Here is a 24,291-nt window from a genome sequence, read left to right on the forward strand (position 1 = left end):
GAAAAGAGGAGTGGCTATTTGACGGGGAAGTTTCGGTCCGATTTTGCGGAAATAATTATTGTGTAACGGTGATATATTTTAACAGTTTTGAAAATAAGATACAAATTATGACCTCTAGAGGGCCTGTAAGCTAAAAACATGATATTTCCTACAATCAGGGGATCAGAATCCAGAAAGTTACGGTCCAATACGAGCCAATATCGAAGAAACCCAGATCTTTGGGATATAAATATACATTTTAAATTTCATCAAAATTGGATAAAAAATTCCAACCGCTGGATGGTCTACAACCTGGGTATTACGATCAGAATCAGATCCTAATGTTAAAGCTACTGGCAGATTTCGTCAAGGTCACGACATGTAAACAGGGTTAGGGCAAGTGATTGTTGCAGAGGATTGTGGGTTAGGGTAAGGGCTAGATCTTTGGTTAGGGTTTGCGCTAGCCTTGTTTACATCTCGTTACATTTTCAGGAAATGTGAACTCAACCGTAATTATGGTGTAACGGTGATATATTCGAATGCCTTTTAAATTGAATAAAAATTGTAACCTGAAGTTTCATCAAAATTGGCTGAAAATAGTGACCTCTAGAGTGTCCATAAGCTAAAAATGTCATTTTTCGTAGAATCAGGTCATAATCCATGACATTACGGTCCAATACATGCCAATTTCGAAAGAAACCAAGATCTTTGGGAGATAGACCTATATTTCAAGTCTCGTCAATTTCGGATAAAAAAATTTGACCTGCTATAATTGAATGTTTTTTTTACAATCAAATAAAAACTGTTACTTCTACTGGGTCCACGGTTCTTAAAATCAGGGGCCATAATCCAGGAAGTGACGGTCCTATATACGCCAATATCGAAAGGAACCGAGATCTTTCGGTAATAAACATACATTGTAAGTTTCATCATTCATTATGCATATATATCTATAATTTGTCAAGTTCAGCATAACAGGATTAAACCACCATAGATTGTGTTTTTATGGTAAGGGAGTTAAAAATGAAATAAAATTTCACTTCATTACTGATTAATTTTATTAGCCAGAAATGGCTTAGAAAGCGTCTCCGAAGATCTAGACCCCCAAGAGCTTCCGCAACCTAGGCGGCCCCTTGACCCTCGCCAAAGGACCTAGGATGTTAGCCCCCCAATCAAGAATTGCTTCCGCCGGCCCTGTATAAAGCCTATCATTTGATGTTTTGTTTTGTCTTAAAAATAAAATAAAATATATTAGAAAATTCTTTCCAAAGAAAATGAAATATTTTGATTGTTGAATTCTGTTTGCCGTGGTTCATTTGATTTTGGAATGTAAAATATAGGGACCTACACGCATGCCTGATTGGATACCGTATTATTTCAAATTATATTATCACCATGGGTCGGAAACGTGCGGACAACGAACGAGTCGGAATAGCGAAGATTCTCGAGTGAGAAAACGGTCTTCATTTGTTTCATTACTTCCGCCAAAATGTGCTAAAGTGAACGCGGAGTCTGATTGTAAGCATCTCTTACAAATGAAATTGAAATACAATAAGTTTATTTATTATTAAATTTTTTTTTTTATTAAAAACGAAAATTAGTGGTGACAACTTGAAATGACCAAGTGACAAGTAAAAAAAATTTCTACTTGTCATCTGAGACAAGTAAAATTTTACAAACATTTCAACCCCTGGTTTAACATTATGATATTTGAATCCAATGGACATATGATATATACATTGTAGATTGGATCAATACGATCATATAGATAACAGATGTCCAAAAATGGCTTCTGGCATCTTTCCCATTAGAATGTCAGCAACAAATTTTTTCAGGATCACTTGTTTAACGGTTTCATTGGTATCGGATGTGACATAAGTAGAAGGGTAATGTGGCACCGGAAGTGACATACAAATGTAAGTTCAAGGGTAACATGGCACCGGTGAAACCCGTCATTACAGCATCGCAGTTCTAGTTATATGTGTTTTAATACAATTGCTTTCTTCAAAGACCACTCAGACCAATCTGATTTTGTTATGAAAATGTGTTATCTTAAAGTAGTTAAGTCTCCAACTCAATACCATTCAAACATTTTACAATTGGTATACGAATCGTGTACCATAATACGTTTCAGCGCAATTTGTAATAAGGGACTCGAAAAACTGAGACTAGGCATATTCCACAAGTCATGTCAAACGATGACGCTATATCCTATCGGTGTAGGCTGGAATAAACAGTCGCTAGAGATTGAAATTCGATTGAGAATACTGCCGTATTTCGCCGAACCTAACTGATTAGAAATTACAGTAAAAACAGAAACGATTGAATGTAAATCAATTTATATACCCGGTACATTCATAATCATATTACATTATTGTATGCGTTGCGACCCATTTGTGTCAATTTCTAGGTCCCAAATATTAGCGACTTAGCTCCTTTAATAAAATTGATATACAGATCTTTTGTTGTTTTAATTAAATTGATATTGTGTTTTAATAAATTGATGGTTGTGTTTGAACAATGTTTGTATTAATGTTTTAGTACTTTGTTGTTTTAACAGATTGGTAGTCCTGTTTGTTTTATTATTTCATCATGAAGCACTTCAAAGAAAATCAATTAACAAAACATCAAGTAACTAAACTGATTAGTAGTACTAGTAGTACTCATACAGGGCTGTGCTTTCCAGTGGGGTCAGGCAGTTTGAAGAAAGATCCAAGACCAGCGGCTGCCAGGCAGGATACGCCCACATTTTCGAGAGATGGATAGAGAAAAAGCTGAAAAGGAAGCGATTTTTCGTACAATCAGGGGCCATCATTCAGGAAGTTACGGTCCGACATGTGCTAATATCGAAAGGAACCGAGATCTTTGGGTTATAAACTTACATTTCAAGTTTCAACAAAATCGGATAACAATTGTGACCTCTAAAGGGTCCACAACCTTGATTACCATATTTTTACACTATTTGAGAATGAAGAGCGGCCATTTTGTCTGTCAGTTTTTGGCCGATTTTCACGAAATTCGAACTCTGTCGTCCTTAGGGTGTAATGGTGATATAATAATACGTTTTTTTAAATCGGATAAAAATTATGACCTCTATAGCGTCCACTAGCTAAAAACGCGATTTTTCATACAATCAGGGGCAATAATTCAGGGAGTTACGTTTCGATATGTGCGAATATCGAAAGGAACCGAGATCTTTGGGTTATAAGCATACATTTCAAGTTTAAACCAAATCGGATAAAAATTGTGACCTCTAAATTGTTCACAAGCTAAAAACGTGATTTTTCTTACAATCAGGGGCCATAATCCATGAAGTTACAGTCCGATACATGCCAATATCAAAAGGAACCAAGATCTTAGGGTGATAAACCTATATTTCAAGTTTCATTGAAATTGGATAAAAATTGTGACCTGTAGACTGTTCACAAACAATTGTGGACGGACATCCGTCCGGACAGGGGCAACGACAATATACGTCCACATGAAAATGTGGGAATATAAAAACAGACTTCATGTATGTTATTTTAAGAGTATTTGAAATAATTCACGATACAATTATCTGATATTATTTACAATCATTTTTGTGTTTCTATTTTATTGTAGACTGACTACAACCAAAAGGACGCTGTGTATACACTACAGTGCTGGAGTTTGGGAATATAATCGCCGAACACCGCAGAAAAACACTCTATTTCACGGTGGAGAATCGCTAGCGAAACGGCAGCTAGCCAAATCATCGCGAAATAGGGTGTTTCGCGGTGAATTATGGTGTTTCGCGGTGAAACACGGTGAATCGCTTGAGTGCCTATATGATCCCGATGTAAGCATGTTGACGAAAAATGTAATTTATTTAAGTTGAATACAAGATATGTTAACCGTTGGCGAGGCAGCTACGGTCGTATTTCTAACACACTGTACATGTATAACGTGGTGCCACAATGTACGTGTATGCAAACAATGAATAACTTACAATTTTTTAAACGTATCATTTCATCTTATTGGCTGCTATCAAATCAAAACTTTAAATTATATTCGATGAGATTTTACACATAACTTCATTACTCGCAGCTTCAGTTAATCTAAATCAACCATTCATAAATCACAGTGCCATACATGTAAATCACTCCGCAATGCGGTTAACCGTACGTCACGTGGTCAGAAACGCGCGAAAACATGAGATGATGGGTTCGACACGGGGACTATATATTCTTACGTTGTGTTACTTGGCGAAAAGTATTTAGCAAATCTTGACTGTCACCGGTATATGATAATAATGTATTATGACGTATTAAAATAATATGGGTGGGAGGGGGTACACTGCGAAAGTCACAAAAGTGACAAATAGAACTTGCAACGGGAGTCGAAAGCGCTTTCAAATCAGACATAAGAAGCTCGTACTTACCGCAAAAATGAAATGAACGCGACACAAGTCTCCGATGTCAGAGAATATTAGTAAAGTATAACCGCTATCAAATCCACACAAAAATCCAAGGCACTCATTTTATTTTAGAAAAGAATAACTGTAGGCTCGATAGAAGAGCCTATTCTTCATGAACCCCAAACCAATGGTAACTGTCAACTTGTATGTTGTCATTCTCGTGCAGTTTGTTTGAATAACAGAAATGTCCCGTGTATCAAGATCAAAGAATAAAATCGCAGGTAGCTACTATTTGTTGTTTTTATGCAAATTCAATTAATCTAAAAGGTGCTCTGGCGCAGTTTAAGGAATTATTTTTGAGCCAATATTAACCATCGCCAATTTTTTAAATCATGGGATAAAGTCAATTAACAAACAATACGGGTCTACTTTATTACAAAAACATTGGTGAATTTACCATTTTGTCTAAAATCATAACGCTAATCAACAAACAATACTATTGTTTTTTATTACAAAAACATCGGTGAACTATATTGTTTTTGTACATATTGTATTTATTTATTTGTTTGTACTATATGTTATACCTGATGAGTCTTTGGCTTAAAGGAATAAAGAATTTGAACTCGAACTAATCGCTGTCGGGATGGCGAGCCAAGCTAGTTGATTATTAGGTAAATAAAACAATATAAACAACCAATGAGTAAAAAAAGTGATCTATTCTAATCAATTAAATAATATACAAGTCAAGTACCGGTATTACCTTAACCGTGGACGGGTTTGCTTGTGGACGGGTTAACGGACACTCAACTTACAAATATTAAATCATCGCCGTATTGGCACTGACTGACGGCACTTCGTGCACGGACTGTTGAATTCTCGTTTAATTTATTGTGTTAATTTCACTATTGTTTAAAATGTAAACAAAATCTTATCTCGAGTACATAGTACCGTATATCGAGCTAGTCTAGTAAGTAGTAGGCTAGGTTAATCCAGACTAAAACGAAAGTCCTTTTATTGTATTAATAACATTGGCTTCTGGTAGACTCGATTGTCATCTAAGGGATTATATTTTCTTTACGCGGTCTATTTATACAACAGTAAAACGATTGTAAATATTGGCGCGATAAAAATTTAATTATAAGTCCAAGCTATTGTTGATAGAAAATAATAATGATTTACGTGTATCATAGATAATATTAAGTAACAATAGAATAAAAATACTGTTTGTTGTTTTTCGAGTTTTAGGCCATTATTACTTATTTTATGCATATTTTTGGTATGAACTTTTTTGGACCAGTAAAATCTCATTCGGTCCAGCAATAGTTGGAATAATACCTGCCCAAATGTCCAGTAAAAAAAATATCATTTCGCATGGACTGCAGGGTACATGTATATGCAGTAGGAAATCGACAAGTTGGACGTACAAAAGAATGGAATCATTTAGAAAGTGTACTCAAAATAAGTAAATTATAACAGGGTGAAGACGAGAATTAACACACTCTATCGTGGATATTGTATAAATATATGAGGCGCATGTAATGTACACGTATGTGTGTGTGTGAAATGGCTTTATTCAATATCTGCTCCCACCGAAATGAATTGGGTGACATAAAGTAGATGTATATTGTCACAGCGGATATTATTCGCCGAATAAAACAGCGTAAGAATATACATGTAGTCACAATCTTTGGCGCGTTTCTGACCACGTAACATACCGTTAAGCGACCCGCGGAGTGATTTACTGTACGTGCTGTATGGATGATTGATTTAGATTAACCGAAGCTGCGAGTAATGAAGTAATGTGTAAAAGCTCATCGTATATAATTTCAAGTTTGGATTTGATAGCAGCCCCAAATTGACGGATTTACATCTAAGTTATAAACGAAGATGAATTGATATGTTTAAAAATTGTAAGTTGTTCATAGTTAGCATACATTTTGGCCGGCGTTATGTATACATGTATAAAGTGCGTTGGAGAAAAAATCCTAACCGATACAGAATGCCCGTAAATGTCTTCCCGAGATTACCTTACTCATTTGTTATTCAAACCTGCCTGTACATTATACATGTACACATTTCCCGGGAGCATTACTATATTACAACTCCTTTAATTTATTATAGACAATATTAGTTCGACCCTAGCTTAAGGTAGGCTCGCGAATTCCTTGTGGGAAGCACGGCAAAACACGATGTATTCTTATCGAAACACGGCGAATTCCTAGAGAAACACAGTGAATTCCTAGTGAATCTTAGAGAAAAATCGCTGCGGAATCAAGTGAAATTTCACCGTGAAATCTAAGAGAATTCTGAGAGGTTTTTTTCACCACGTCGCGGCGATTTCGGTCCAAAAAATTTGGGAGGAACTGTAGGTTTTTGTTTTAGAAAAGTACTACCTACTTTCGATAAATTAGAGGAGAAATCCGCCACAGACCCTATAAAGGCTGTAATGTGTTACATATTTGACAATTGGATGACAGGCAGTACATATGGACCATCCCGACTTGGGCTGGAGTGTTTTGGGGAGAACCACAGTCACCGTGACAAATATTATAAAAATATAATTTGTTGGGCCTGGTTATCAATATATAATATCAGACTGAATGAACTGCAGTAATTGTCAGAGGTGTCACTGACAGTCACAATAAAAACCTACCTAAAATTAATACTGGGCTAGTGCTTATTGCCTGTACTAACAAACTACGACAAAAACTGCCAACCTTTACTTTCTGGCTTTCGACTCTTCTGAGCCTGACAAGTCGTCAGTTGCAGACTCTGTATTACTGCAACAGTATATCATTATGTGTCTAATGCTTTAACCATGCCTTAGGAAATCTGTAACTTGGACTTTGCACAAAGCAAATATTGAAGACAAAAATAATTCACTCTTACCGGTTGCTATTTTGCGCTCAGTTGGCATACTGCTAAAAGACACCGTTTTCTTACGCGGTGTTCGTTTGGAATGTCCATCTTTATTCATTAAACTACTCCTCCGTGGCAACGATGGTTTAGGAACGGTTAATTCATTTGTCGATTCTATATCTAAATCCTCTGGTTTAGCACCAGAATCACCATTTACAAATACATCCTCGGGTTTTTCATTTTCCGTAACACAAGCAGGCTCCTGCTGCACATCGTCCGCCATTTTGGAATCTTATTGGACGATACCACTTAGATATATAGGGGCTTTCCTTTTTCAGTAGCTGTCAAATGTAATTTCATGCAAGAAGCTTCTATTTGCTACATAAATATATCTGCTGAAATATTAGTTCTAATGGACTTCTGTTTCATTCACTGAGAGTATAAAATAAAATGTACCGCTACATTATGTCAATAAACTGTTCCATGTACTTGGAATCATGGGTAATAAAATAATTTAAATATGGCAACCAAGACGTTCGGGGAGGTAACTATGAATTATAATAAAAAGATAAACAAAATCCTTTACTGCATGAATTATTTGTTAATGTTCTTGCAGACATAATATGGTCAAAAACTTTATATTGACTGATCAGTCGAGAATGTAATTTCTCAAAAGGCCCTATATTTCACAAGCTCGAACGCGTCCAGAGATCTGCTGTCCGATTCATAAAGAAGGACTAGACCTACCGATTAAGTAATACCGAAGTATGATCAAGAGAAGAAGGCTGTGTATCTTCCATGTTGAAGGATCTGAGCTACCCACTCTCCAAGAAAGAAGACGTCACCAGAGATTGACCTTCTTATACAAGGTGGTGGAAGGGCACGTGCCGGCCATTAATATTGAGCACTACCTGAAATCTCAGAGAGTGAGAGAGTAAAACTTTCTATCAGAGCTAAAAAATTTGAAGACTTTACACATACTAACATTGTACTGAATTCAGTTAACAACAATAGCAAGTGTTTCGACATTATTCCAACTAAAAGTGTCAATTACAAACATTCATTCTTCCCAAGAACTCTATTACTACTATTAGAGTGGAATAGACTTAGCGATAGTGTTGTGAAAGCAGATACCATCAAGCGCTTCAAGACACTAGTGGCTACGAGTGAAATCTAATAGCGCACTCCTCCCCCGTTGAATGAAAGCCAGATTTGGTCGCTTCAACGTAACCCTTCAGATCAGACCCTTCAGATCAAAAACGATATCAACTGGCAGTGAAGAAACCCAACTAAGCAGGCCTTGAAGAAGTGAAGGAAATTCGAACCTGACTGAACAGTGAAGTGTCATTCATCCATTTCATCCCATCACATTTCCAATATTCAGACCAAGTCATCTAGCTACTGTCCAAATATCATAATATAAAAAAATTGTCATCAAAGTTATATAGTGCGATTTTAGTCTGATTATGTATAAAATTGTTTTAGGTGAATTTTATGCTGTCCACTGCCTTTAAATATAAAGAAATTGTTGTGGCATTGTGATGCAACACTTTTCTATTGTTAGTGAAGTCTAGCTGCTGTATATTCTTTTGTTTTCTTTTGTGTAACATATTCTAGACAACTTCTTCTTGAATGTCTGTCCAGTGCCACCTAAGTGTAACAATATAAATATAGACAAGGAAATCACACGATGCATATTTGGCAGTGTCTTTTATTCGATTACATGTCATTTCGGTCCCGCGTCATTTCGGACTTACGTCATTTCGGACTCCAAAAAATATGTCCTCAACATTTCGGACCTCGGGTACATGTAGGTGACGTTTCGGACTTGGGTAGATGATGTTTCGGACTCGGGTAGGTGACGTTTCGGACTCGGGTATAGAACATAGAATTATAGAACACTGACGTCAATTTACTTTATAAACTATTTTATTTATTAATATAGCATAAAACGATAACAGCGATTTATAACAATGCCAAACGGGCATATTTATTTGATGAAATAATAGCCTCAGTCGGGTATTCATTTATTGTATAATAAAACATACATTTAAATTCATACATTTAACATAGCATCAGTGATTTATAACAACAACAGGCATATTTATTTGATGAAATAATAGCTTCAGTCGAGTATTCATTTATTTTATAAAACATACATTTATTTTATTTATAAAACATACATTTATTTTTTCAGTTTTCCAATTATTTTAATTATTTTTTCACTTTTCTTTATTAGGCAGGTGGGCCGTACAAATGGCTTTTTTTTTTTTTTTTTTAATAGCCTACTCGTACTAATATCTTAGTGGTTATATCCATCCCATAGTTGAAATAGTCGGCCCTCTATATGCCGATACCGGCTTCTCCGGTGCCGTCTCATCGAGCTCTCCGACATCATGGTAATGTTGAGGGGTTATCTTTTCTGCCTCTGAAAATAACTCACAATAGTCACAATTAAGTAAATAAAATGACACCGGGCCCGTGGCGTTGACTCAATCAACAAAAGAAAGGCAGCGGTGTTTTTATTTCTCAATCGTTTCTTAACGGCTTTAAGAATCGCCGATCAATTGATCAATTATAGTCAATAATCTAAACTTACTCAGATTAAATACAACAATCGCCAATCAATTAAATAATCTCGGCTTGGTTTCACTATATTATCATATACCTGACAATAGATAATGCACAGTTGTATATCTGTTTGATTTGTATAAACTTTTGGGAAAAAAATTAGCAAAATAGCTACATATAAAAATATATAAACAAATATAAAATGTATTATATGTTTGTCCATGCATGTTGTTAATTGTTCATATTATAATTTTGTATAAATGTATATTTGTAAATAAATAAAGCTAAAAAAAAAAAAAAAAAAATAAATACAGTATTCGCCGATCAAGTAATATTGGTTTTACTTCAAGTTCAAGGTCTGTATGGGATAAATAAAACATAACTAACAATGTTTATATTCTTTATTATAGTGAATGGTCTGTCTTCGGCCCCATCTAAAATGAAAGAATAAACAGTTATTACAAATACATACATATAATTTTTCAGCTTTTATTGAGTCCGAAACATCACCAGTCCGAGTCCGAAAAGTCGGCAAGTAAGTCCGAAAGGTCGTCAAACTGAGTCCGAAACGACGTTTGTGTTGAGTCCAAACTGACGCAGGACCGAAATGACATGCTACCTTTTATTCAAGTGACATAGTACAGGCAAGATGCACGTGCAAAAACTGAGTGACAACATGATCGGCTACATGCTTACAAAACCAGTCGATAAATTTTTTTAACATGATAATACTACAACCTCAAACATTTTTTTTTTTTTTTTTTTTATTATTTGTTCAATAGATGTTTATTATTGTACGTAATAGTTAACAGATTACTATTTGTTGGTTAATCTCTGTAAACAATAATCTAAGTCCTATGATCACATAACATAGTCTTTGAATTTCACTGGTTGTTGAACTCTTCTACCACTTGATCGTACAGGTGTTGGGCTAGTTGGCTTGACCTGACCGTTTACATCTGGATCACTGATTGCCGGTTTTAAAGAATGTGTATTCGGATTAAGATTATCAATATTATTAATATCATTTTGCGTTTTAACGGATTTTATTACATTTACACGATTTCTCCTGTAACTAGAACCATCTGGAGTAATGACGTTATACCATCTTGGCGTATCTGCGCGATTTTCTACGAAAGCAGGGTTCCACTTATTACCATCCTGCATTCGGATAGTTTCATTATCAAAAAGTTCTGGCAAAGCTTATTTGGAGTGTTTAGCAAAATAATGCTTTTGACGCGAACTTTTGATTTTGAAATGTTCCCGGGCCTTTATTGGATCTACTACAGCAGGAATTAACTGGTTAATAGGTTGTTGGTAAAAGTGACCGTAATCGTCTACTCATCAACAGTTGCGACGGAGAAGCGATGCCATCAATTGGTGTATTACAATATTCTATCATACCTAAATAAGGATCTATTCCGTCGGATTTGCTTTTAGTTAATAAACGCTTTACAGTCTGTACCGCCTTTTCAACCAAACCATTTGCCTGCGCGTGATACAGACTTGTTGTTGTGTGAACAAAATTCCACTCATTAGCAAACAGTTTGAATTCATTAGATGAATACTGTGGACCATTGTCACTTTTTACTTCTGATGGTATACCGTGTCTGGCAAAAATTGATTTCAAATGTAAAATGACATTAGATGACTTGGTATTATTGAGTTTAGCTATTTCATAAAATCGAGAATAGTAGTCGACTGCGATGAGATAATCGGAATTGTCCCATTGAAAAAGATCCGTTGCGATTACTTCCCATGGACGACATGGTATCCTGGATGGAATCATTGGCTCTTTCTGGTTGGATAATCTGTTTTCTAAGCAAATTTCGCATTTTGAAACCATGTCAGAAATATTCTGACTGATGCCGGGCCAAAACATCACATCGCGAGCCAGTTTACGACACTTTTCAATACCTAAATGTCCTACATGAACACGTTTCAACATTTCTCTTCTAAGAGATGGTGGAATAACAATGGTTTCGCCTTTCAAGATAAGTTTGTCTGATACAGAAAGTTCATCTCTGTACTGCCAGTATTCACTAATATTAGCAGGTAATTGCCATTTACTATCTGGAAACCCGAAACAATAACCTTTTGTAGATCATGTAATTCAGTCTTCGTAGCTTCACATATTTCGGCTAGTTTGACATCTGTAACCGGCAAATGTAATACGATACTATGAACAAAATAATTCATCTCACTATCAAGATTTTCTTCACTACTGCTTTCTGGTAATGCGGCTCTTGATAACGTATCTGCTACTATCAGCTGCTTTCCTGGTTTGTACTGTAATGTGAAAGTATACCTCTGCAGTCTCAACAACATGCGCTGAAGCCTTGGTGGCACTGCTGAAAGCGACTATTTCAAAATAAACTGTAAAGGTCTATGGTCATTTTCAACTACCACTTCTTTGCCATAGGTATATGTGTGGAATCTTTCTAGGCTAAAAAGAATTGAAAGTAATTCTTTCTCTATCTGTGCATAACGCATCTAGGCATCTGTCATGGACCTGGAAGCGTATGCAATAGGATGCCCCTCTTGCTGCAAGACTGCACCTAATCCACATTTAGAAGCATCACAACTTTTGGTGATTGGTTTTGAAACATCAAAATACTTCAATACTGGACCTGGTTCACGTGTAAGTATTTCTTTTATTTCAACAAAAAATTTCTCTTGTTCGTGTAACCATATAAATTCCACATCTTTCTGCAGTAATGACCTTATTGGCTGAGTTATGGAAGACTTGGGTACAAATTTGGCCAGATAATTTACTGTTCCTAAAAGTCTTTCAACACCTTTCTTGTCAATTGGTGGTGGCATTTCCGATATGGCTTTGATTTTGCGCGGATCTGGCTTTATGCCATCAGCTATTAATTTATGACCTATATAACTAACCTCACGTGCAAAGAAGACACATTTATCAATATTTAAAGTCAAGTTAATTTGCTTACACCGATTCAAAACCAACTTTAGACGTTTTTCAAGTTCAAGTCGGGATTCTGCCCAAATCAAAATATCGTCAATGTCAGTTTCTACACCGGGTAAATCAAAGAAATGTTCAGCTATTCTTTTTTGAAATACTTCTTGCGCGGATTTGATGCCAAATGGCATTCTACAGAAACAGTATCTCCCGAATGGCGAATTAAAAGTAGTAAGAAGTTGACTTGTTGTATCTAAGGCGATCTGCCAGTATCCACTATTAGTATCTAGTTTAGCAATCCACTTAGCCTTGGACATACGCGTAGTAATGTCTTCAATAGTTGGTAAATCAAAATGCTCTCTTTTGATTGCTACGTTTAAATGTCTTGGGTCGAGGCATACGCGAAGTTGACCATTCAGTTTTTCAACAACAACAAGTGAGCTAACCCAGTCGGTTGGCACATCAACTTTTTTGATGACACCCTTATTTTTCATATAACTCAGAGTTGCTTGCAGTTTTTCACGAAGCGCGACTGAGACTTTCCTGTCAGGGTTTATCACTGGAATTACAAACGGGTCAATTTTAATATGATATGGTCTCTTTAAACAACCTAAACCATTGAAAACTGTAGGGTACTGTTTAACAACATTAGCTTTAATTTTAATGTCTAATTCAATATTATTGTCAACATTCATAACCACTTTAATTAAACCCAGTTCTTGAGACGCCCTAAACCCCAGGAGTGGAGATTGGTTAGTTTCTGTTACATAAAACTCAAGGTTTTTATTTTCTACTTTTAAGTGGCATTTAAACTTCACAGATAGTGGATTCCCTGTGTAACTGGTTAAAGTGGACGTCGATGGTTGTTTAAAAATATTTCCATTGTCTATTTTCTTGAAAATATCAACAGGAAGTATGTTGGCCTGAGACCCTGTATCCACTTTAAGCTTGACTGGCATGTCTTCAATTGTGACTGTAACAAAACATTCACCTGTCTTGAACAAATCGTCACTTTTCTCTACAGAGCCGATAAACAGAAAATCAGAGTCACTTTCATTATTCTTAATTTGATGGACAGTTTTTGAACGACAATATTTTTCATCATGATGCAGACCTTTACATCTTCTACAGGTTATACCATACGCCGGACAATTTCTCCATTCATGACGCGTTCCACACTTAAAACAATCAAATGTGTAAACCTGATACGATTTCCTTCTGGGTAAATCATATTTCTTATCGCCATACAATGTATGTTGAAGTGTCACGATACTTTTTTCTGGTAGAATTTTTGCTAAAGGAACGACTCTTCCGATTCGCACTAAAACCTGTTTCTTTCTGTCTCACACCATGAACACTAATATTAGCAACATCTTCATTTATGTCTTTCATCTGTGCTTTTGAAGGTTCATCCGCACGACAAATCGATAAAGCCTTGGCCAAAGTCAGTTCTTCATGATCCTCTCGTAGCAACCTCTCTTTAATTTTTTCATTATTGGTTCCACAAATAATTCTGTCCCTTATTAATTGTTCAGTCAAATTTTCAAATTTACAGTTTTTTGCAATTAACTTCAGGTCAGTCACAAATTGATCAATTGGTTTGTTTTTACCTTGCACACGAATATTGAACTTGTGTCTTTCAACCGTTACATTTTGTTTTGGATTACAATAACCATCAAATTTCTCAATTAAGGGTTGCAGTTTGTCTTTTTCGTCTGGTTGAGACTTAAAAGTTTCGTAGATTTCTCTTCCATCTTGACCAATCATGTAAAGAAAAGCGTTGCACTGGTCTTTTTCAGAACCATCGGACATCGCCAAGTTGAGATATAACTGAATCGTTTGCTTCAACCTGCGCCATCGCTCTGATCTATTACTGTCATTGAAATCTAATTCTGATGGTTGTTTCAAATTCAAATAGTCCATTATTGTGAATAAACTAACCTCACTTCTTATTGATGTGGTTTTATTCACTGCGACAAATGGGTTACATTTTCTGACACCATGTAACAATATAAATATAGACAAGAAAATCACACGATGCAGGCAAGATGCACGTGCAAAAACTGAGTGACAATATCAGGCGTAACCAACCGAGCACATATCTGATCGGCTACATGCTTACAAAACCAGTCGATAAATTTTTAACATGATAATACTACACTAAGTAATATGAAGTTAGTTTATACTTGGGCCTAAGACTTAAAATTTAATACTACCAAATTAAAGTACAAATTATTTTTAGCTCTTTTTTTCAAAAGTTATTATTTGTATTTGATCTACCTACTTATGGCTATGCAGTATTGTAACCATACACAGTGTGGTTGTTGCTTTTCACAAACGATAAATTTTGAGTAAGCTTACCCGTTATAATGAAAGTTATATCATAATGTTACAATTAATGAATTTTATAATAATCAGTAATATAGTTTGTTTACTTTTCAGACAGAATGAAATAATGGCTCAAGAATGGAAGTTTGTAGTCATTTAAATAAACTGCATTTAGGAACTAACACTACTATTCTAAATCCTGAAAAATGGCTTTGTTTTATTTGTGGTACTACAGAGAGTGTCTGGGTAATATTATTATGAAAGTATATATCGTCGTTGGGCGTAAAAAATCTTGTAACTCAATTTTCCTGGTTTTTATACGCCCACATTGAAATGTGGTCGTTTATTGTTGTCGCCCCGTCCGGCGTCCACAATTGCTTGTGGATGCTCTATAGGCTAAAGTTAATATCTGATTGACTTTAAATTTATACACAGTGTTTAAGGTCATGAGACGAAGAAGCCTATTGATTTTCAGTGATTTTCGATAATTACTGCCAGAGTTACGCCCCTTGATCACTTCAAAAAATCTTGTGGATGCTCTAGAGGTCAAAGTTAATATCCGATTGACTTTACATTTATACACAGTGTTTAAGGTCATGAGACGAAGAAGCCTATTGATTTTCAGCGATTTTCGATAATTACTGCCAGAGTTATGGCCCTTGATCACTTCAAAAAATTTTGTGGAGGCTCTAGAGGTCAAAGTTAATATCCGATTGACTTAAAATTTATAGTTATACACAGTGTTTAAGGTCATGAAACGAAGAAGCCCATTGATTTTCAACGATTTTCGATAATTACTGCCAGAGTTACACATGTATGGCCCTTAATCACTTCAAAAAATCTTGTGGACGCTCTAGAGGTCAAAGTTAATATCCGAATGACTATAAATTTATACACAGTGTTTAAGGTCATGAGACAAAGATATTGATATTGATATTCAGTGACATCCGATAATTACTGCCAGAGTTATGGCCCTTGATCACTTTGAAAAATCTTGTGGACACTCTAGAGGCTAAAGTTAATATCCGATTGGCTTTAAATTGATACACAGTGTTTAAGGTTATGAGACGAAGAAGCCTATTGATTTTCAGCGATTTCTGATAATTTTTGCCAGAGTTATGGCCCTTGATCACTTTGAAAATTCTTGTGGACGCTCAAGAGGTCAAAGTTAATATCTGATTGACTTTAAATGTATACACAGTGTTAAAAGTCAGTACGATAAACAGCATAGTTCCAATTATCCATTTAATCGTTAAATCGTGAAGCAAAGTTATGCAGTAAATCGGCTCACAATCCACGAAAGATCACAGGCTAGCGATGCCATCTAGAGTTGATTATGGTCTGGATAGGTTAATTATGTCTAATTAATAATTTAGATAACATTTCAGGCCTAAAGAAAGACCTGTAATAGACAGATTTAGCTCTTGCATAATGTATGTTTAAGAGTAACAACTCATTAAGTAATTATCAGAAAATCATTAGAATTTTTTTTTTTAAAGTTCTGCTCCATGCTAATGTTTAGTATTCGAAACATTTAATGTCATGGATTTAGCTTTTCAAGTTATCAAAATTCATTGAAAATCAATATACTTGTTCGCCCCAAGACCTTAAAGCGGAAATTGCAAATTTTTAAATTATATTTTTAAAATTTATTAAAATAAAGCCTGAAAATAGATGGTATCCATAAACAGTCCTACCTTGTTAAAGAATAATCCTATTAAATCTATAATTCACTATTGCCAGCTGAGAAATTGGCAAAAATATCATTTTCCTCTTCTTTTTTAAGAGCCACTTTCTGTAAGAATCAGGCAAGGCCCTTAAGTGACCACCTTCAAATTCTCTAATTTTTCAACATAATGTACCATTTAGTACTACAATCACAATTCTAAAAAAAAAATCGTTAATTTTTGTCGGTTGTTGAGATATGGGAGCTTGGAAATTGACCCAAATTTTCAAAAACAGCTTTTGGAGAATTTTAACTGAAAAATTACAACAAAGTACATGGTTACCCGTAGGTTATTTGGGTGGTTCTTGTTATCTGCTATGAGTAGAGATGAAAAATAGTGAAAAACCTGTGGGATACTTTTGGCTTACCAAAGTGTCATGGCTCAAAAGTGCGCGAAAATGAATTTTCGAGCTTTTTTCAATGGTCATTTTCTCCAAAAGCCTTTGGTATCCCATAATTTCCTTTTGTGATATTGCAAGACTACCTACATAATGTCTCTAAAATGCAAAAACATTCATGGGACAGTAAAGGCTTTTGGATATATTTCAATTCAAAAATAATTTTTGTGTCCATTTTAACACTCTTTGTAGCCCCATAATGGCTGATGCCCCGCCTTTACAAAAAAAAAAACAACACTTAAATTAAACCTTAAACATAAAAATATTATTTTTTAAGGAGAAACCTATTTGTAGCCCCATAATGGCTGATGCCCCATGTTTATAAAAAAAAAAAAAAAACTAAAATTAAACCTAAAACATAAAAATGTTATTTTTTAAGGAGAAACCTATGGGATACTGACCTACTCCTTTAAAAAAAACTAATCTTTTGTAACATGTTTTTACAAAAAAAAACTTTACTTTGACCTTGAACTTGACCCTGTGGCCCACGTGACCTTGAGATGACCTTTTATTAAAAATTTAGCCCTACACAATATCAAAAATTGAAGGCAAAATTTGAATTATTTGTCTGTAAAATCAAGGACATTTCAATCGGAAATGAAATGAAGTGAATTGGGTTTAACGTCCTACTGTTTTGCTCCTAAACTGGGCTAGTGAAGACGAGCATACGCCATACAGTGTGCTATGAGGGACATTTTGCTCGGGCAGCGACGCTACGGCCTACTCTTATATCAAACTCAAACTGCCAAGGGATCTTTTACGTTCACACTAATGTGTGCACAGGACCTCAGTTTTTTGTCCCATCCGAACGACTAGACAGCTGTCCCTGTCATCCCTCCGTCCTGCATCACTGACAAGGGGAGACAACGCCGGAAAAATCTGGATGAACTTTGTCGGCCAATGCAGGGATCGTACACCCAACCTCCAGGCTAGCGAGCCAGTGCCTTACCCACCGTGATCCCCTCATTTCAATAGGAGAAACTTACTTGAATATTGACCTACTTAGTTAATAATTAATATTTTATTATACCATGTTTTTTTTAACTTTAAAAATAGCAGTGGACGCTTATAAGGCTAGTCTCCAGATCCACTCAGTTGATTTCATATTTATATTTTTGCTATTTATTTCTTGCAATGTCTGTGGGTTTCTGTTTGTGTGGGGGGACTTTGACTTTGACATGCTTGTTATTTTGATGTCAATTTGGAAAATTGTCAGCGCCAAGTAGTCATATTATGTTTGTATGGCATGATGATACATTACCTATGGAAGAAGAACTTTGCCAATATTATTTCAATGTAACCGCTGCAAAATGCTTATTTTTGTTTTACAGATTGCAATGTCATGGTGTTAAAATTCAATAATACAAAATACGGTATAATTGTTATTTTGCACATTACACTTCTCCGTTCTGCATTTTGCATTATTGACAAATATCATTTGAATACAGAAAAAAGTCTGGACTAAGACGGAAATTAATAATTTAAGGTCAAGGTCAGTAGATGGAGGCCGAGATCAGACTGGCATACAATAAGTCACCATACAATAAGCTGACTTGCCATGTAATAAGGGCAGCTGTCTAGTCATTCGGATGGGATAAAAAACGGAGGTCCTGTGTACACTTTGGTGTGCACATAAAAGTTCTGTTGGAATTCAATATAAGAGTAGGCTATAGCTCTGGTGTCCAGGCAAAATTTCTCTCATAACACACTGTATGGCGTATGGCCGTCTTCATTAGCCCATTGGAGCAGAACAGTAAGACTTGTCAGACCCTCCGTCCGGCATCACTGACAAGGGGAAAAATAAATGCTCAAAGTCAAAGCCGGGTGGTACAAAACTCTTATTAAATGACAGGGTAAAATACCTGCGGGGTAAATATATTGTGTTCCTTTTCACTAAAAAGCATGTATGTAAATAATTTTCTGGCGCATTTATATTTACAAACATGTACCCTGAAAAAAAGATTATTAAAGTTGAAATGAAGGGTTTGGGTAGGTGGTATGAAGTAAAAATACAGGGCTTATAGAAGGGGCGGATTAGCTATACTGGGAGCATGATTTCATTGAAGTCATGGTCATTCAGCAAATGCTAGCTTGACTCGCCCATATTGCTTGACAAGTCGACTTATATTGTACGGTGACTTACATATCCCTGAAGCAATGACCCAAGAAATCCCTCTTTGCCCATTGCTGGATTGGCTTCTGATACTTGAGTGTGTCTGTTCTTCCTGTTCAATCAAATCTATCCCAAGTACAACCCGTCGTTTAATCTTAAAACTTTGGACAGTGATTTAAGGTATTAAAAATGGTGAAAATATTGTTCGTCTTCAAACAGTATTGTTTACATTGTATCCATGGTTATAGCCTCGTTTGTCACGCAATTAGTTTTTCTGCAGTATTCTGTGATGCACTGGTTAATTGAGCATAATAAATTCTTGAGTCATGTTGTAACGTTATGTAAACATATTTGGTCCAATTTCGAGCTCTGTTTATAGCGTAATGATGTGATGATGCCCTTATGGCTGCTCTCAGTTTTGTGTGTCTACAAAGTTAAGCTATTAAATCATATTGCCTGTTTATAAAAGTGGTACCAGTGTGTTTCTCATGTAGCAGAGAATCTTATGATGCAGTTTTGTGGTAACGTTGTATTTTAACTTTGAAGAATTTGACAATTTTATATTATTTCAACTGATCAGCAATGGCAAGTCAAGCATGAAATCACTGACTGAGTTTAGGTCGTTACTAAATTTAGCAGTGTGTTTACAAGTTTCACTACTGACAACTCTCTCTGACTTTTATGGGGAACAATTGCTGCCAAATCAACATTTTATTTATGGCGAGGAATGAGCGCCAAAACTGTTGTCAAACTTACTCAAGAGACCAACTGCTGTCCTTGCGAGACTTTAACCCACTTAAAAAGACACATATAGACTATCTTAAAACTCTTACAAGTAACATAACGAATTTTCAGAAAACAAGGAGAGGGTGTTCCTCGGGAAAAAATAGAAAGCATCGTATTAGTGTGATAACTTTTCCCCCATATGGAAACGACCGAGCTGTTCCCGGTAAACCTAATTTAAGCAACCTTATTCAAATAAACTGTCCGAAGGCGTTGCAAGAACCTTCACGTAAAGAATGTGGTCTAAAACTTTGTTTGCTAAACGCTCGTTCTGTGCGGAATAAATCAATTGAATTGAACAAATTTATTTGTGAAAATGAGTTTGATCTATTCGCAGTAACCGAAACATGGCTCAGTGGTGATAGCGAAGGCCCTGTGCTATCTTCCCTGATACCTAAGGGTTATTCAATACTTCATAAACCCAGATTAACAGGAAGAGGTGGTGGTGTAGCACTGATTTTTAAAACCGCCCTCAAAGTGCAGAGACATAAACAATTTTCTTACTCGTCTTTCGAATATCTTGAGTGTATCCTGAATTCTAAAGTTTCAATAATTGTTATTTATCGTCCTCCGAATCGCAATACCAGTCCACAATTTATTGAAGATTTTTCAGACCTGTTAAACAAATTATCAACCTCAAATCTTGAACTTTTGATTACCGGTGATTTTAATATACATCTGGACAAGAAGGACGACTCATTGGCTGTTCAGTTTGAAGATGTTATCAAATCCCATTCCTTGTTACAGCATGTCAATACTGCTACCCATGTTCGTGGCCATATTTTGGACCTCATCCTTACTAGAGAAGACGGGTTATCAGTTCACAATGTGGAGGTTACGAATAAACTTCTATCTGATCATTTCGCACTTACAATGAACCTCAATATTAAACGAGCTACTATCTCTACTAGACAGATAACTTATCGTAAATTTAAATCAATGAATTCTGACGAATTCAGATCGTCATTGGATTTTTCTCGGATATCAGAAACCGCATCGATACAAAATGTTCATCAAAAAGCTGTTCATTTCAATGAATGTATCCAGTATGTGTTAGATCAGGTTGTTCCAATTCAGACTAAAACTATCAAGGTCAGACCAGGGAATGTGTGGTTTAATGAAGAGATACGTGAGGCAAAACGGGGGCGTAATAGGGCGGAGAGAAAATGGCGACAGACAGGTTTAGTAGTTCATAGGGAAATTTATCACGCGGCAAAAGTTAGTGTTACGCGTCTTATTGAAAACTCAAAAGCTTCATATTATAAAGACAAGATAGAAACTAGTAATAATTCTAAAGAACTTTATATGGTTGTTAATTCTCTTCTTGACCACAACCATGGTGTCAAAATATTACCCTCCGTAAATAATTTGTACTTGCCAACTCGATTCTCAGAATATTTTGAAAGTAAAATTCTTAATATTAGGAATAATTTCACTGATAAAAATTCCATTCATGACCATGAGAAAAACATTTCGAGTGCTCTGGACAGATTTGAAATATTGTCTCAGGACGAAATCTCTCGTGTCATCAAATCTATGGCAACAAAATCATGTGCCTTGGACCCATTGCCAACACAGATACTGAAAGATCAGCTTCCGGTATTACTCCCGACTATTTGTGACATCATAAACTCTTCGTTTAGAACCGGAACATTCCCAGATATCTATAAACATGCCAATGTAATCCCTCTCATTAAGAAACCCTCGCTTGATCCAAACCAAGTCAAGAACTATAGGCCGGTATCCAACCTAAGTTTTGTGTCGAAAGTTCTAGAGAAATGCATCGCAAAACAATTGATTGGTTATATATCTGAATTTAGTCTTCTCAGCACCTATCAAAGCGCCTACCGTCAATATCATAGCACAGAAACTGCACTGTTAAAAGTACAAAATGACATTCTCTTGTCCATTGATAATCAAAGCTGTGTGTTTTTGCTGCTTTTAGATCTTTCTGCAGCATTTGACACAGTTGACCACAAGGTGCTGTTCTCGCGACTTGCTGGTGAATTTGGTGTAACTGGTTTAGCTCTCGAACTACTTAAATCTTATTTAACAAATCGTTCCCAATCTGTCATTATACACAACAATCTGACAAAAAAGATCTGAGCTTCTGTGTACCGCAGGGCTCAGTTTTAGGCCCAATTTTGTTTAGCATATACACCACCCCATTGTCCAAAATTATTGAGAAACATGGTCTGCAGTTCCAACTTTACGCAGATGACACTCAGTTGTACCTGTCGTTTAAACCCTCTCTGCCTGGAGATTTCAATACATCAAAATATCAAATTGAAGAGTGTATTAGTGAAATTTGTGTATGGATGGGAATCAATTTCCTTAAACTGAACCACGAAAAGACTGAATATATTCTTTTTGGATCAAACAATTTAGTATCTAAGTTTGATAAAGGTGTTTTCACTCTTAGTTGGTGAGCATGAAATAATCCCAACATCTTCAGTCTGTAACATTGGTGTTATCTTTGACAGTGAACTATCCATGGAGAAACAAATTAGCAATATTTGCAGATCTTGTTATTTTCAACTGAGGAATATAAGTAAAATCAGTAAAAATTTGCCAGTTGAGTCCATCAAAACTGTTGTTCAGGCGCTTGTCACATCACGATTAGATCAATGTAATTCGTTACTTATTGGTTTACCATCTCGTCTCACTGATAAATTGCAAAAGGTTCAGAACGCTGCAGCTCGACTCATTACCAGATGTAAATATAATGATCATATCACCCCTATTTTAATTCAACTTCACTGGTTACCCATTGTTTTTAGAATTCAATATAAGGTCATTCTTTTAACTTTTAAATGTTTAAATCATATGGCACCGTTGTATTTATCGTCGCTTTTAGATACATATTCCCCTACTCGTACATTGAGGTCCTCAAGTGACCATTATTCACTTGTCTGTAAAACAGCTAGACTGAAAACTTACGGTGAACGATCGTTTACAGTGCAGGCCCCTAAACTGTGGAATAAGCTCCCACTTACTCTCAGAAGTTCTACCTCTTTATCGAGTTTTAAATCGCAATTGAAAACACTTTTATTCAAACAAGCTTTTGATTTATAGATTTATTTTTACTGTTTTAATTTTATACAATTATTATAGATTTTTAAACGTATGTTTTATTTTTTATATTTTTTTATGTAATATTTATTGTACAGAGCATCTGAACACATTTTGTGAAAGCGTGCGCTATATAAATGATGATAATAATAATAATAATAATGATATTGTTAATCTGACTATTGACAAGTCATTATTTGGAACAGAAATTTGCCTCCATTACAGCAGTGTTAATTGGGATTAGCTCTAATCAAACAAAACACTGCGAGGAGTATGGGTGACTTATTGTATGCCTGCTTGATCTCGGCCCCCATTTATGTACCTTGACCTTGTAGATTGATCGCGTAAATTATTATTTTCCGTCCTAGTCCGACTTTTTTCCATGTGCGAATGAGATTCAGTAAAAAGGCATTCGTCTATAATGCAAAATGCAGAATCGAGAAGTGTAATGTGCAAAATAACTATTATACTGTATTTTGTATTATTGAAAAGTGTATTCTGAATTTCAACACTGTGACATTGGTATTGTGGAGCAATAGAAATTGCAAATTGTAAAACTATAAAAATAGGTATTTTGAACTGCTGACATTTGCATTTTGCACTGGTAACATTGAAATAATATTGGTAACATTGAAATGATATTAGCAACATTATTCTTCCATAGGTAATGGGTCATCATGCCATACAATCATAATATGACTACTAATTGGTGCGGACTAATTTTTCAAATTGACATTAAAACAACAAGCATGTCAAAGTCAAAGTCACCCCATTTTACCTTATAGTAAATGTAGGAGGACCATGCCACACACAAACAGAAATCCTCTAGACAAACCCACAGACATTGCAAGAAATAAAAAGCAAAGTATAAATATGAAATCAACTAAGTGGATCCGGAGACTAGCCTTATAAGCGTCCACTGCTATTTTTAAAGTTAAAAAATCCATGGTATAATAAAATATTAATTATTAACTAAGTAGGTCAATATTCAAGTAAGTTTCTCCTATTGAAATGTCCTTGATTTTACAGACAAATAATTAAAATTATACCTTCAATTTTTGATATTGTGTAGGGCTAAATTTTTAATAAAAGGTCATCTCAAGGTCACGTGGGCCACAGGGTCAAGTTCAAGGTCAAAGTAAATTTTTGGGGGTAAAAACA

At 35.5% G+C, this 24,291-nt stretch overlaps 2 protein-coding genes across 11 annotated transcripts in view; one reads left to right on the plus strand and one right to left on the minus strand.

The window, feature by feature from the left end:
- LOC126825412 (inactive phospholipase C-like protein 2) overlaps window positions 1–7,636 on the minus strand; it is a 369,332-nt gene extending 361,696 nt beyond the window's left edge. For 3 of the 4 annotated variants that reach the window (XM_056102008.1, XM_056102007.1, XM_056102009.1), the window contains exon 1: window positions 7,247–7,523. In XM_056102008.1, coding sequence (XP_055957983.1) covers window positions 7,247–7,499 — 253 coding nt within the window. In that variant the 5' untranslated portion in view covers window positions 7,500–7,523. Of the gene's footprint in view, window positions 1–7,246 lie in introns of all 4 variants that reach the window. The other variant, XM_050555035.2, reaches the window with a different exon arrangement.
- Window positions 7,637–7,682: 46 nt separating this feature from the next.
- Window positions 7,683–24,291, plus strand: part of LOC126825387 (ubiquitin carboxyl-terminal hydrolase 44) — a 163,163-nt gene continuing 146,554 nt past the window's right edge. For 3 of the 7 annotated variants that reach the window (XM_050555016.1, XM_050555019.1, XM_050555017.2), the window contains exons 1-2: window positions 7,683–7,760; window positions 15,153–15,284. In XM_050555016.1, the coding sequence (XP_050410973.1) occupies window positions 15,177–15,284 (108 nt within the window). In that variant the 5' untranslated portion in view covers window positions 7,683–7,760; window positions 15,153–15,176. Of the gene's footprint in view, window positions 7,761–15,152; window positions 15,285–24,291 lie in introns of those variants that run through there. The other 4 variants (XM_050555012.2, XM_050555013.1, XM_050555014.2 and 1 more) reach the window with 2 other exon arrangements.

This window comes from Patella vulgata, chromosome 6 (assembly GCF_932274485.2).
Source record: "Patella vulgata chromosome 6, xgPatVulg1.2, whole genome shotgun sequence".
In the NCBI taxonomy this organism is placed as follows: domain Eukaryota; kingdom Metazoa; phylum Mollusca; class Gastropoda; family Patellidae; genus Patella; species Patella vulgata.